Source organism: Rhinoderma darwinii, chromosome 7, assembly GCF_050947455.1.
Source record: "Rhinoderma darwinii isolate aRhiDar2 chromosome 7, aRhiDar2.hap1, whole genome shotgun sequence".
Lineage (NCBI taxonomy): Eukaryota > Metazoa > Chordata > Amphibia > Anura > Rhinodermatidae > Rhinoderma > Rhinoderma darwinii.
In genome coordinates, this window is record NC_134693.1 from 53160086 (window position 1) to 53176211 (window position 16126).

The 16126-nt window shown below is 43.1% G+C and overlaps 1 protein-coding gene across 2 annotated transcripts in view; it reads left to right on the plus strand.

The window, feature by feature from the left end:
* Positions 1-16126, plus strand: part of OLFM3 (olfactomedin 3) — a 191930-nt gene that overhangs the window by 80219 nt on the left and 95585 nt on the right. The window contains exon 1 of one of the 2 annotated variants that reach the window (XM_075833370.1): positions 8008-8173. The exons of the other annotated variant lie outside the window; for it this stretch is intronic. Coding sequence (XP_075689485.1) covers positions 8045-8173 — 129 coding nt within the window. The 5' untranslated portion in view covers positions 8008-8044. Of the gene's footprint in view, positions 1-8007; positions 8174-16126 lie in introns of those variants that run through there. 2 annotated transcript variants of the gene reach the window in all.

Consider the following 16126-nt stretch of genomic DNA (forward strand, 5'->3'; position numbering starts at 1 on the left):
GTATAAAATACATTGCAACATTTCCTAAATTACTTGATGAATGTAAGTTAGAAACCGGAAACTAGGGGTAAAAGGCAGATATCATGACTGTAGGGACACTTTGAAGCTTTAGTACAGATAAGATAATGAGCTCCTCAGTGAATCACTAACTCATATTTTTGCTTGATATAATTATATTTTTGTGTAATAATGACTGTGGATAGATGTATGCTTGTGAGATTTACAGTCTTAGGTTCTTTTACACGGGCCTATGATTGGGAGAACAAGTGCACTTTCGAAACATCTTTTTTTTCCAAATCACTGGCCCATGCGATCAGCCGACAAACGAGCAAACACTATTTTGTCTGCTGATTGGATCTTAAGGCTACCTAAAAAAATGGGCATTTGTTGGCAGCACATCTCTCAGTGTGAGCAGGGGATGTACTACCGACAGGATGCAAACTGTATGGGAACAAGCGATCGTATTAACAATCGTTCATCCCCATACTCATAATCATTGCTCATATGGAGCAAAACAGTACTGAGTTACTTGACACCAATCCAGGAATGCACAGTGATTCAATGGAAAGCTGTGTCATCCTATACAGAAGCAGCTAACTCCTCATAGCTAGGCTGCCATAGCTAGGTGAAAAAGTAATGGAACGGTACATAGGTCAGACACTTTGACAATTTTATTGATTTCCTAGAGTGGGTTCAGTGAAGATGCGGACAAAAGGTATCTTACATTTCCATATATAACCCATCTGACATATATATACGGCGGAAGGCAGGGATGGAAAGTATAGTGTGGGCTCACGGGCTGAGCCCACACCATAACTTGCTTGTGTCGACTGTAGGAAACAGCGGACACCCCACTGCAATGAGCGGGATCCCGCTCGTTTAACCCCTTAGATGCCGCAGTTAATAGCGGCCACGGCATCTAAGCCTTCTCTGACATCCCATCAGCCCACCGGGGAGGAGATTGGGGGATGCCTACGGTTGTCATGGCAGCCCGGGGGCCTAAAAGGTCCTAAGATCTGCCACCTTTGTGGTCTAATTCGGGGCCGACCATTCGGCACCCCACCCCATCATATAAAATAAGCCTCATAAAAGAGTATAATGCCCCCACAGTATAATGCTCTTTATAGTGCTCCCACACAGTATAATACCCTCTTTAGTGCCGCCACACAGTATAATGTCCCCTAAGTGTCCAAACACAGTATAATGCCCTCCACACAGTATAGTATAATGCCCCTTTAGTGCCCCTCACACAGTATAAGGCCCCTTTAGTGTCCCCCATACAGTATAATGCCCCCACCTCCCCCTTGTAGATAGTGTCATACAGCCCCCACCTCCCCCTTATAGATAGTGCCATCCAGCCCCCCACCACGCCATTGTAGACAGTGCCATCCAGTCACCCACCTCCTCCTTGTAGACAGTACCATACAGCCCCCCCACCTCCCCCTTGTAGACAGTGCTATACAGCCCCCCACTTCCCGCTTGTAGACAGTGCCATACAGCCCCCCACCTCCCCCTTGTAGCCAGTGCCATACAGCCCCCCACTTCCCCGTTGTAGACAGTGCCATACAGCCATCCACCACCCCCTTGTAGACAGGGCCCCCCAAAAAATTAAGCAAAAAAATTATACTCACCTAGGCCCAGTTCCACCGATGAACGGAGCGGCTACACAACGACGACGGGATCCTTGCATAGGCCGGCGTGTTCCAGTGACGTCACCTGCACAGGGATCCTGTCCGTGCGCCTGATAGGCTGCAGGCTGAACGGCTTGTAGCCTAGTAAATGGCAGAGCAGGGAGCTACCTCTCTGCTCTGCCATAGTATTCAATAATATCTGCATCCTAAGAATATTAGGATGCTAGCGGCGCCACCGGGCATGGGGGGGACCATGCCAGCGGGCGGCATGCGCCACCTCATGCCGCGGGCCCGCTGTTACGGTGGTATTTACGCCACTGGCGAGAGCAGACAAGGAGTGCCCGGGCGGAGAGGTAGCTGCAGATTCGCCGGGCCAGAAACACAAGCAGGGGAAGAGAGCCAGCGCAGCGCCCCCTTCCATCTGCTGGAGTGATGCGCCCTGTGTGATGGCACACGTCGCACACCCCAATGGCCGGCCCTGCTCTTATTAAGCCCAGTTAAGGAGCCTGTAAAAATCACGATATACTATCATATATCATGCAAGCAATCCAACGATGGCTGGTTCAGATCCCCTAGGGGGACTAATATAAAAATCTAAATACAGTTAAATAACGATATATATGTATATACATATGTTTATTTATATATATATATATATATATATATATATATATATATACATATATATATATATATATATATATATATATATATATATATATATATATATATATATATATATATATATATATAGGGAAAAAAACAACCATTTCCCCCCCAAAAGCTATGTGAATTTTTTTTTTAACATAACTGGTATCACCACATTCATAAAAGTTCGAACTATTACAGAATAACATTATTTAAGCTGCACAGCTTCACGGTCACTTCATCTCCCACAAAGTCTCAAAAAGTCTTATTTAACCCAAAATGGAACCAATAAAAACTACAGCTTGCCCTGCAAAAAAACGAGCCGGTAATCGACGGAAAAATAAAAACGTTATGGCTCTCAGAATATGGCGACACAAAATTTAATTTTAACAATCAGTTTTTTTCTTGTAAAAGTAATAAAGCATAAAAAGTCTATATAAATTTGGTATCACTGTAAACATATTGACCTGCAGAATGAAGTTCACGTGTAAATTTTAATGCACGGTGGACGCTTTAAAAACTAAATGCAAACAAAAATGCAGGAATCATTGTTTTTTTTCCCATTCCACCCAACAATTTTTTTTTACACCTTTCCAGTAAATTATATGGTACAATAAATGGTGTCATTAAAAACTGCAACTTATCCAACAAAAAACAAGCCTTTATACGGCTATACCAATTGAAAAATAAAATAGTTTTGGCTTTTTGAAGTTGTGGAGGAAAAAGCGAAAAGGAAAATCCGACAAACGGCTGCATAGGGGAGGGTATAAAGAACACCGGTAGTACTAATCTAATGGTTAATTGCTAGTAGATTCATGTTAACTGTACCCTGAACAATGCAGGGAAGACACAAATCATGTATTTTCTGCAATCCTGAGTCCTACCTTAAAAATAAAAGTTTATGGATGATTGTAAAGTTAAAATAACTGTAAAGGATCTGCCAGACACAACTTCTGTGTCGACGCCCATAGGTAATCAGTCTGAACCTGCTTCTATGTCTGTGAGACTGACTCCATCTTCCACCACCCAGGATGGCAGGCTTAGGAGTGGGAGAGCCTATCACAGCCTGGCCAGACGGAGCTAGCTCCTGCCCTCTGTCTATTTATACCTGCCTTTCCTGTTCCTCCTTTGCTTGTGATTCTTCTCTGTTTGTTTCCTGGCCCTGCTGCAGCTTCTTGAACTACTGATCCTCTGCTTGTGATTGACCTTGGCTTTTCTGACCACTCTTCTGCTCTGCGTTTTTGTACCTCATTCATCTCCTGGTTTGACTCGGCTCGTTCACCTCGCTTGTTGCTCACGGTGTTCCCGTGGGCAACTTCCCAATTTCCCTGGCTTCTTTGTACCCTTGTCTGTTTGTCTGTCGTGCACCTATTGAGTGTAGGGACCGTCGCCCAGTTGTACCCCGTCGCCTAGGGCGGGTCGTTGCAAGTAGGCAGGGACTGAGTGGCGGGTAGATTAGGGCTCACTCGTCGGTTTCCCTACCCCGACATTACATAATCACAAGCCCATATACCTGGTCTACCCTGGTCCCTGACACTACTATGGACCCCCTTGAGACCCTGGCTCAGCAAATGCAGGGCCTCTCCTTACAGGTCCAGGCCCTGGCTCAGAGGGACTACCAGCCTGATGCTACCCTGGTAGTGCCCCTCACCTCTTGAACCCCACCTCAAGTTGCCTGACCGGTTCTCAGGGGACCGGAAGTCTTTTTTCTCCTTTCAGGAGAGTTGTAGGCTCTATTTTCGCTTAAAGCCCCACTCCTCTGGTTCTGAGAGCCAGCGGGTGGGTATAATTATGTCCCGGCTCCAGGACGGGCCCCAAGAATGGGCCTTCTTGGCTCCTGACGCCCCTGAACTTTCCTCCGTTGATCTTTTCTTTTCTGCTCTCGGGCTCATTTATGACGAGACTGACAAGACTGCCTTTGCCGAGAGTCAGCTGGTGACCTTACGTCAGGGTAAGAGACCTGTTGAGGAGTATTGCTCTGAATTTAGGAAATGGTGCGTTGCTTCTCGGTGCAATGACCCTGCCTTAAGGTGCCAGTTTAGATTGGGTCTGTCGAACGCCCTGAAAGACCTGCTAGTTAGCTAACCCTCTTCTGACTCCCTAGATCAGGTTATGGCTTTAGCGGTACGACTTGACCGACGTCTACGGGGAACGACGACTTGAACATGTTTGTGTTTTCTTCTCTGACTCCCCCATGATGCCTCCCGAGGTTCCGTTGCTTCGTTCTTCCACGGAAGACTCGGAGGTACCTATGCAACTCGGGGCCTCCGTGTCCCCCAAACAGCGTAGTGAGTTCCGCAGGAAGAATGGTCTCTGCTTCTACTGTGGGGATGACAAGCATCAAGTGATCCACTGTCCTAGGTGCTGATCTCCTCCACTGGCCTCCTGGGTCTGTCCAGGCTTTTGAGGTCCTTAAGAAGTGCTTTAACTCGGCCCCAGTGCTGGTTCAGCCCAACCAAATGGAGCCATTTATCGTGGAGGTTGACGCGTCCGAGGTGGGAGTGGGGGCTGTCTTGTCCCAGGGTACCAGGTCCCTCATCCATCTCCGCCCCTGTGCCTACTTCTCCAGGAAGTTTTTGCCCACTGAGAGTAACTATGATATTGGCAACCGCGAACTCTTAGCCATTAAATGGGCATTTGAAGAGTGGCGCCACTTCCTGGAGGGGGCTAGGCACCAGGTTACGGTCCTTACTGATCACAAGAATCTGTTTTCCTAGAATCTGCCCGGAGGCTAAACCCGAGACAAGCTCGATGGGCGTTATTTTTTACCAGATTCAACTTTTTGGTCACCTATAGGGCTGGGTCTAAAAATATTAAGGCTGATGCACTGTTGCGTAGCTTCATGGCCAGGCCTCCTTCGGAGGAAAATCCTGTTTCTGTTTTGCCTCCAGGTATAATCATTTCCTCTATTGATTCTGATTTAGTCTCTGAAATTGCGGCTGATCAAGGTTCAGCTCCCGGGAACTTTCCTGAGAACAAGCTGTTTGTTCCCCTGCAATTCCGGCTAAGGGTACTTAGGGAAAATCATGACTCCGCACTATCTGGCCATCCAGGCATCCTGGGTACAAAGCACCTCATTGCCAGAAACTATTGGTGGCCTGGGTTGCTCAAAGACGTTAAGGCCTACGTCGCCGCTTGTGAAGTTTGTGCTAGGTCCAAGACTCCCAGGTCCCGACCAGCCGGCTTACTATGTTCTTTGCCCGTTCCCCAGAGACCTTGGACCCATATCTCCATGGATTTCATCACCGATTTGCCTCCATCTCAAGGCAAGTCGGTGGTGGGGGTTGTAGTAGACCACTTCAGTAAGATGTGCCACTTTGTGCCCCTCAAGAAACTACCCAATGCTAAGACGTTAGCTACCTTGTTTGTCAAACACATCCTGCGTCTCCATGGGGTCCCTGTCAATATTATTTCTGACAGAGGGGTACAATTTGTTTCATTGTTTTGGAGAGCCTTCTGTAAAAAGTTGGAAATTGATCTGTCCTTCTCCTCTGCCTTCCATCCTGAAACTAATGGCCAAACTGAGAGGACTAATCAGTCTCTAGAACAATATTTAAGGTGTTTTATCTCGACCTGTCAATATGATTGGGTCTCATTCATTCCCCTCGCCGAATTTTCCCTTAATAACCGGGTCAGTAACTCGTCAGGGATTCTGTAATTTTGGGTTTAATCCACGGTACTCCTCCGTTTCAAATGGTAGTTCCAACAATCCCGAGGTAGATGCCGTTCATCGGGAACTGTGCACAGTCTGGGCCCAGGTTCAGAAGAACCTAGAGGAGTCCCAGAGCATACAAAAAACTCAGGCAGATAGAAGACGTTCTGCTAACCCCTGGTGGTGGGGGATCTGGTGTGGCTAACATCAAAGAATTTGCGCCTTAAAGTCCCGTCCCAGAAGTTTGCTCGCCGGTTTATAGGGCCATACAAGGTCATTGAAGTCCTTAACCCTGTCTCCTTCCGACTGGAGTTGCCCCCGTCTTTTCGAGTACACGACGTGTTTCATGCCTCCCTCCTTAAACGCTGCTCCCTGTCCTTGGCTCCCTCGAGGAAACCTCCGGTCCCTGTTCTCACCCCTGAGGGGGTAGAATTCGAGGTGGCCAAGATTGTGGACAGCAGGATGGTCCAAGCCTTCCTCCAGTACCTGGTCCATTGGAGGGGATACGGGCCTGAGGAGAGGACTTGGGTACCTGCCCGGGATGTTCACGCTGGGGTATTGCTCAGGAGGTTCCACCTTCGTTTCCCCAATAAACCAGGTCCACCTAGAAAGGGTCCGGTGGCCCCTCATAAAAGGGGGGGGTACTGTAAAGGATCTGCCAGACACAACTTCTGTGTCGACGTCCATAGGTAATCAGTCTGCACCTGCTTCTATGTCTGTGAGACTGACTCCATCTTCCACCACCCAGGATGGCAGGCTTAGGAGTGGGAGAGCCTATCACAGCCTGGCCAGACGGAGCTAGCTCCCGCCCTCTGTCTATTTATACCTGCCTTTCCTGTTCCTCCTTTGCTTGTGATTCTTCTCTGTTTGTTTCCTGGCCCTGCTGCAGCTTCTTGAACTACTGATCCTCTGCTTGTGATTGACCTTGGCTTTTCTGACCAATCTTCTGCTCTGCGTTTTTGTACCTCGCTCATCTCCTGTTTTGACTCGGCTCGTTCACCTCGCTTGTTGCTCATGGTGTTCCCGTGGGCAACTTCCCCATTTCCATGGCTTCTTTGTACCCTTGTCTGTTTGTCTGTCGTGCACCTATTGAGTGTAGGGACCGTCGCCCAGTTGTACCCCGTCGCCTAGGGCGGGTCGTTGCAAGTAGGCAGGGACTGAGTGGCGGGTAGATTAGGGCTCACTTTTCTGTTTCCCTACCCCGACATTACAATAACCCCTTCCACTAATGAATAAGTCACTTTTATACTTCCCACTTTTGACCCTAGTACAAAGTTCTAGTAATGATTTAACCTCCAGGTGCCCCTTGTGCGCAACAGTATCCGAAGCTGCCAACAGCTGCAGAGCCACATGCAGGAGGGCCGAGAGCCACGTACGGCTCATCAGCCACTGGTTGGGTGCACTCTAGTGTAATTTACCTTTATATCCATTTTAAACATTTCGGACAGGAACCAATGAGCAGATGTGACTTTAAGCTGGGGGATGAGCACATTAATTACAAAATGACGAATATCCATTTTATTGTCAATTTTTACTTTTAGACAAAATAGCCATATACAGTATAATGGAGAGCATTATAAAATTCAATTGTGGTGTTAATCTGAAACCTATTACATTAAAGTACAAAAGGAAAAACCATGGGAACTTAATTTTCACTTCTGCCCATTTTCTACTATAGACAGCTTACTAATAAAAAAATATTGGTTTCTACTCTCAATTTATTCTGCAACAAAAAAAATAAAATAATAATTATTGGACAGAATCTCTTATTTCAAACAATTTAAAATACTTCTGATCATGAAGGAGTCAAGCACCACATTTCTTAATTAGATTACAACCATAATATTTAAATTACATTTAAATTGAATGTGTTATTATTTAACATCGGGCGTAAAAATCAGAGTGCTGCGAGGATGCACCAGAAGTATTCCAGGATGAAGAAATCTTTTTGACAAATTGCAGTAGGAATGTGTGTGAGCTTCCTAGGAGAGTGCAGAATCCCAGGCAGACTCGCCTGTTGGACGCTGTTTGTGGATCTCTGCAGTTACTCCTCCCTCTTCTTTCTATCTCTGGTGCTGATCAGTCACTATGAAAACTCATTAGCCTCCCCAGGATGGACTCTCCGCTTCTAACACTTGGTGCTCTGCTCAGCACTATGGCAATGATCTCTAACTGGATGTCCCAGACCCTCCCCTCCCTGGCTGGGCTAAATACAACACGAATTCCCACCAGCAACTCCCTGGTAAGTGCTCGCACAGCATGGCTGTCCCATCCCACACCTGAAATCCTATTCCCCTGTAATATCCTTAACTGTATAATTATTAACCCTATAACTGCTTGAACAGATCTGCTTTAAATTGCCCAACAGGAGAGTGTTGGTTATCAGCAGCAACATAACATTTCAGATGCGACTTACTTTTCAATATGTATTTTGTACATCAAAAAAAAAAATTCAACTTCAGCGAAATCAGCAAAAACCCAGAGACCCAGGGAGGGGTAATAGAGAGTGCATGTTGATTAAAATTACTAAATCACTATTCCCCAATGTAAGTGGAATTTACTTTACCAAATATCATGGGGACCTTTGATTCTAGCGGTAATCCACCTGGACCATCTTCTTCAATATACCTTGTGTACTTTTTACACCCCAGTGATTTTCCTTTTTACTATTCTATTGTGCGTGTTGTGACATAGCAAAATCATAGTGTTTGACATTCTTTGCAGGGATCTGTCATCATGTACAGGGAGGGGGTTAATTCACGCATATGATTGCCAAATTAAAGATGGAGCAGCGGCTCCAATTTCTCAATGTGAGATTTTAAAGTAGCTTCATTAAGTATTTAACGATGGATATTTCAGCGGCGGATATATTTCTGCTGTTGGGAGTGCAGTAAGAATATTTTCAAATCTCTCTAGAGTCTACTGTGAAATCCACAAGATATTGTTATTTTATGTAATTGGGCATACTAGAAGTAGGTATTAGATCATTTGGTCCAGGTAACCGCCTACTACAGACCCTAAAACAGAAACATAAGTCACCATTTCTCAATTTCAACAGGACTTCTCTCCCTGTTATACTGTATTTTGACTTCCAATGCAACTTGCAGATGAAGAGTTGGAGACATTTAACTTTATGTCAGTGAAAACACCTGAGGTCGGAGGACAGGTATCCTATTAGTCTTAGTTTTCCCAAGACATCACAGCTTTGTACCTGCAGGCTTCTTTTGCTCAGACTTAATGCTTTTCTATAGTTGCGGTTCTTACTGTATTTGGATTAAAATAAATGAGATCCAACACCATCAAAAGTATAACCAACCTCAAGAAAAAAATAATAATCTAGGTGTCATTGGCTGGCAATGGAAATCTTGTACTATGAATAAAATAATTTATTGTTACTCAATCTCGATGGCTGAGCTTAGGTAAGGTCATTTTTACAAAAACAAAGTCTTCTCATGGAAATTATTTTGCTGTTCTAGCTGTAGTTCTGTATTGTAGCTCAGCAACATTTATATTGTCAAAGGACCTGCTTTTACATTGTTTGTGATTTGAGAGTAATCAGAATTGTTAAATTATATTAAATCATCACTTTTATCTGTTTCAGAAGTTTATTACTTGAAAAAGTAGGTGACTGTAGTGTAATATATGATTGTACGGATGTAGCAGGGTTAAACTTGTTATTTAATATCATATTGTGAAAACCGTTTGCAAAGAATACCACTTTCTGGTTATCATCTACTTGTAAAATGACCTTACTGGTTAATTTAATCTAGTGCAATAACTTTATTGTCACTTTTAAGACAAATTTATTAAGTTGAAGACATGTCTCATGCACACGACGGTGTGCGCCGGCCGCGTTTTGTCAGTGATCCGTTGAAAGATAGGATATGTTCAAGTCAATGGGTCCGTGCAGACTATCGGGTGCCACTCGGATGCCGTTAAAAACAGCCCGAGTGGTACATCGGTCGTGTGCAACTGGCATGTCTTTTAAAACTACATAAGTGGCCCATGATGAAAATTCTAATAGTGTTTCTCATCGTATCCATGGTCCGACTGGCCCACCAGAGGACAGAGGATATTCTAGTGTGCTTAAAGGCTATAAACACCTTTGAGGGCATATTTTTTTAAATAAATAGATTAGTTAGTGTGTTTAGTGTAACTTAGTAATTAGTCTTTATTAAAACATAATTTTATTTTTGGAGATACAGCTGTTCTGTATTCTATATATAGAACAGCTGTATCTCTAATTTTAGAGCCTGTTCACATCAGCATTGGTTTCTGATGGACCTTTCCGTCGGAGGAACCCCTCAACTGAAAGGCAAACGGAAACCATAGGTTCCGTTTGCATTACCATTGATTTCAATGGTAATGCTTCCGTTGCTTATGGTTTCCGTTTGTCACCGTTGTGTAAGGTTTCCGTTTTTTTTTACAGAATCAATAGTGCTGTCGACTGCGCTATTGATTCTGTAAAAAAAAACAGAACCCTTTCACAACAGTGACAAACGGAAAGCTCGACGGAAAGCTCCGATAGAACCCTTCCACGGAAACCAACACTGATGTGAACACAGCCTTACACTGAATCCGTCAGCCCCGTGGTTTTATATTTTTATTCTATGGTTTCTATACTGAAAATGGAACAGACATATATAATGTGAAGCAATATTTTCCATACAGTGCTGGGTTAAATGTTGGATTCATAGTAATTGCTTTGAAATACAGATGAGGAAGCACTGAGTTTGTCATTTGGCACAACTCATTGTGATATCTCAATATTTCATATGTAGCTTTGCATAGGACTGCAGTTAAATCTACTATCTTAACTAATCACGTTATCATATTTTATAATAGAGACAGTTAAATAAACTATTTAACTCTGCTACATCTGTTAATCAATATATATTTTACATATATTTTAAGTATTACATTTCATTCTTGGTTACTTAGTTACCAGGAAACTTCTGACATCTTCTCTCCGTTAGTAAGATAATGGAATTGTCAGGTCCAGGGTTAGTGTGATCTTGAAATTCTTGCTCTTTCTTTGTAAATTTGACTCTTGCATAGTTAAAACTTTTGTATTTGCTTTTATCTCATGCGGCTGCTTCCGTCTGCTTCTACAAGTCCAAATGCGCTTAGCTCTGGATGGAGAGGCGTTTGGTAAAGGAAACACTTAGAGGTTTATAGACAAGCTCTTTTCACTTGAGGCTCCAGGGAAAGTTCTTGGAAATTGCTGAAGTAAGATATAGATATTGCTATAGGAAATTCTAATTGATATAACTCATCAGTGCCATGGTGAAAACAAAGCACTAAAGAAACAGATTTTGATTTTTGATAAAAACATTGTCTTAAGGTCTGTTTATTGGCTTACTGCAGACATGATGCTGCTTTGAAATGCTTTGGAATACTTCTAAATTCACACCAAGAATTCTCTGATTTAATTACTGGTGACCGGAGATTGGAGTTGTCAAACTAATGGATTCTTGGAGGTTTAGTTGACTGAGGCGATGCACACCATAAGCGAGCATTAAGTCACTAGCCTGAGCCACACTTTTTACAGATAAAGGTTTAGCATAAATTATGTACACAGAGGATACATCCAACATACCTTTTGTACGATACATTCTATACATTTTTGGAAGGGGTCTACTACAAATATTAAAGATTCTCTGTCACCAGATTATAAATTCCCTATATTGTACATGATGTGATTAGCTCTTTAATGTAGATTACAGCAGTGTTTTTTATTTAGAAAAATGATAATTTTTTACGGAGTTATGACCTATATTAGCTTTATGCTAATGAGTTTCTCACTGGGCGTGTTTTACTTTTTTACTAAGTGGGCGTTGTGGAGAGAAGTGTATGACGCTGACCAATCAGTGACCAATCTGCGTCATATACTTCTCTCCATTCATTTACTCTGCACATAGCCATATAGATATAATCGCTATGTGCAGCCACATACACAAACACTAACATTACTGCAGTGTCCTGACTACGAATATACGTTACCTCCAGCCAGGACGTGATGTGTATTCAGAATCCTGACCACTTCTCTGTACGTCTCTGTGGTTTACAGCATAGCATGCGTAGTCTCGCGAGATTACGCTGTAAGCTGTCATTTACAGCGAGATCTCGCTGTGCTGTGCTGTAAATCACAGAGAAGTGCAGGGAAGTGGTCAGGATTCTGAATACACATCACGTCCTGGCTGGAGGTAATGTCTATTCATTGTCAGGACACTGCAGTAATGTTATAGTGTGTTTATGTGACTGCACATAGCGATATAGCTATATCGCTATCTGCAGTGTAAATGAATGGAAAGAAGTGTATGATTCTAATTGGTCACTGATTGGTCAGCATCATACACTCCTCTGTACGACGCCCACTTGGCCAAAAAGTAAAACACGGCCAGTTGTCCATTGAGAAACTCATTAGCATAAAGCTAATATAGGTCATAACTCCGTCAAAAATGATCGTTTTTCTAAATAAAAAAACACTGCTGTAATCTACATTACAGTGCCGATCACATCATGTACAATATAGGCCACTTATAATGTGGTGACAGAGCCTCTTTAACTATAGATGTTGAATAGGTATTTATCATAGAGTTAAAAAAAATCACAGAAAATGAAGAGGAACCTAATAAATTCACTCATAAAATATGCGATCTGGTGTGGACTTTCAAGACAGATTCCACACCTAAAATCTGCAACAAAGTACAGTATTGGAACACCTATACATTACACCTACAGGAGCTTTTATTACATCCCATTCTAAATCCATAGCCATTAATATGGAGTTGGTCCCCCCCCCCCTTTGCAGCTAAAACAGCTTCCACTCTTATGGGAAGGCTTTCTACAAGATTTTGGACTGTGTCTGTGGGAATTCTTGCTCATTCAACCAGAAGAACATTTGTGAGGTCAGACAGTGATGTTGGAGGAGGGCCTGGCTTGCAATCTCCATTCTAACTCATCCCAAAGTTGTTCAATGGCGTTGAGGTCAGGGCTCTGTGCGGGACAGTCAAGTTCTTCCCCACAAAACTTGCCCAACCATGCCTTTATGGACCTTGCATTGTGCACTGGGGCACAGTCATGCTGGAACAGAAAAGGTACGAAGCCCAAACTGTTCAAGGTCCGAAGCCCAAAGTTGGATGCATACAATTGTTTAAAATGTCTTGGTATGCTAAAGTATTAAGATTTCCATTCACTGGAACTAAGGGGCATAGGGCAACCCCTGAAAAACAACCCCAGAGCATTATCCCTCCACCACCAAACTTTACAGTTGGCACAATGCAGTCAGGCAGCTAACATTCTCCTGGCATACGCTAAACCCAGACTCATCCTTCAGACTGGCAGAAAGAGAAGCATGATCCATCACCCCATAAAACACGTTTCCACTGCTCCAGAGTCCAGTGGCGGCGTGCTTTACACCACTCCATCCGACGCTTGGCATTGTACTTGGTGATATAAGGCTTGTATGCAGCTGCTCTGCCATGGAAACCCATGCCATGAAGCTCCCGGGGCCCAGTTTTTGTCACAGTTTTTGATATATTAATGCCAGAGGTGGTTTGAAGCTCTGCAGTTATTGAGTCAGCAGAGCGTTGGCAACTTTCATGCACTATGCGCCTCAGCACCCGACGACCCTGCTCTGTAACTTTATGTGGTCTGCCACTTCATGGCTGTGTTGCTTTGGTTCCTAAACGCTTCCACTTTGCAGTAATATCACTCACAGTTGATCGTGGAATATCTAGGAGTGAAGAATTTTCACGCACTGACTTGTTACAGCGGTGGCATCCTATTTCAGTACCACGCTCGAATTCAGTGACCTCTTTAGAATGACCCATTGTTTTACAATTGTTTGTAAAGACAGACTGCATGACTAGGTTTTATACATCTGTGGCAGTGGGACTGAGTGAAACACATGAATTCAATGATTAAGAGGTGGGTCCGAACATTTTTGTCCATATAGTGAACCTGTGAATGGGGTTTACAGAAATGTAGTCATCATGTCATAACAAGATACGCAGTACTGCATGCTTCTACAAATACAGTAAACTATAAAATCGATTTTCATAGACTTACGTATGAGCAAAGTTTCCCTGTAATCATTTTTAAATGCTTTCAGTGATGTATTTCCTGCCTCGAGAAGGCATTCATTGAAGAAACACTTCAGACTGTACAACCAGGGGAATTATACCAGACATTGTGCATTAGTAAGTAACCACATCTGTTGACACAAGTGAACTGTCTGTGGCACAAGCACGTAAAGAATATTAGATTTCCAAACTTGATGAATAGAGTTTAGTGAATCACACATTTTTTCCGAACCATTAAGAAAGTTGTGAATTATAGTACATTTTAATTTAGATAAGAGCGTATTCTGGGAAAATAAAGGAGATAATTAGAATCTTTCATCATATAGTATCCATTTGCTTGATTTTAATAGTATCAACAAGTTCCTTAGGGACAAAAGCATTAACACCTGACATCATACTAAATACTGTATTGAGTTCATCAATGTAGTAGAGCTGACTTTGTCATCTGTTAATATAATGTGTTATTTCTGGTTTTCCATAAAAACTACATTTAAACCTACCTAGTTAGAGTACTGGGAAAAAAACCTCAAACAAAATCTCATGTGTTTTCCCTTGACATGTAATTGGTTGCCCCCCTTTTATCAGCAATAATAGTGCAACCAAGCACTTCCTATAATTTGATCATTGTTGGGAATTCTGTGTTTTTTTCTCTTTACAAGACTGATTTAAAGATACTTATTATTACAAAAAAAGCTGTAGATGTGTATTCTATGTGGAATAGCCGTAGTGAGTCTAACCTCTCCTTCTCTCTCCATCATTACTATAAATATTACTCTCCATAACTCCATAACTATGCTCAGTGAGCGAGCTCATCTTGGTGTGGAGCTGGACAGATGGGCTGTGTAATTTGACCAATTTGACCAACCATCTCCATCTTCCATATTGCTCCCTCTCCCCTCTCGCAGCATAACTCCCAACCACAGGGGTGCTATAGGTGACCAGTTGATTCTTTCCCTGGGTATAGCAGGGATCAGACCTTTACATCCGCATCATACTCATTATTGGAGATTCTCCTTCAAATGTTTCCAGTAAGGTGCGTACTTTATGGTTCATTCAATACAGGCAAGTTCTACAGATCTTAAGACAGCAAAGCATGCCTAAACCACCACAATATCACCACCGTGATTTTTATTTTTTTTTTGCTTTCCGTTAATGTTATTGTTGAATAGTAGTGATTTCTATTTTGCTTCTGCACCATACTGTAAGTCCTATTGTTCGCCAGTCTTTATTCTATTGTGGAAACATGAACGCTGACATTAGCTGCGGCAACAGAGGCTTGCAGTACTTTGTTCTCGGAGATCATTTATAAGTTTCCGTTCATTGTGAAATAGTATTGTCAATGAAACCTTGCGGTGGCTTCACTGTCATCATAAGGTTCAGTATATAGTGAGGTTTAGATTTGACATAGACGTGAAATCTAAAGTGTTTGGCCCGATTCACTAAAATTATGGACCCATTCACTTCTATCGACCACGGACACTTTCCCATATATTTGCTGGAATGTGTCCGGGCCATAGAAGTGTACCGCAAAAGATAGGTCTGTTCTTTTGCTTTTTACGGGCCGCACTCCCATACTTTTATATGTATGGGAGCACAACCCGCAAATGCGTGTGGCTGTCCACGGCCGTTGGCAGCTGGCCGTACTTATGGCCACTGCCGTGTGCATGGGGCCTTAAGCTGAGAAGGTTGCTGCTCAACATGATATAAACAGCTGTGTAATGTAATGTAATGTGGGGATTTTCTTTTCAGCATGGGTGATATGGATGTTGAAAAAATAGACAACCTCTACTTATATGAAAGCTACCATTGCAATCTGCTGACCACCATGCTGTTGACTGGACAAAGGGTCCAGGCGGCCCAAATATGTATTCAAATAGATGGGGAATCATGTAATAAAAAATGTCATCAGAATTTTCAGCAGCTCTTACTTCTGGCTAATATAAAGGAGTTAGGGCGGATTTACACGAACGTGTAATACGTCCGTGCAACGAGCGTGTTTTACACGCGTGTCGCACGGACCTATGCTAGTCTATGGGGCCGTGCAGACTGTCAGTGATTTTTGCGCAGCGTGAGTCCGCTGTGTAAAACTCATGACAGGTCCTATATTT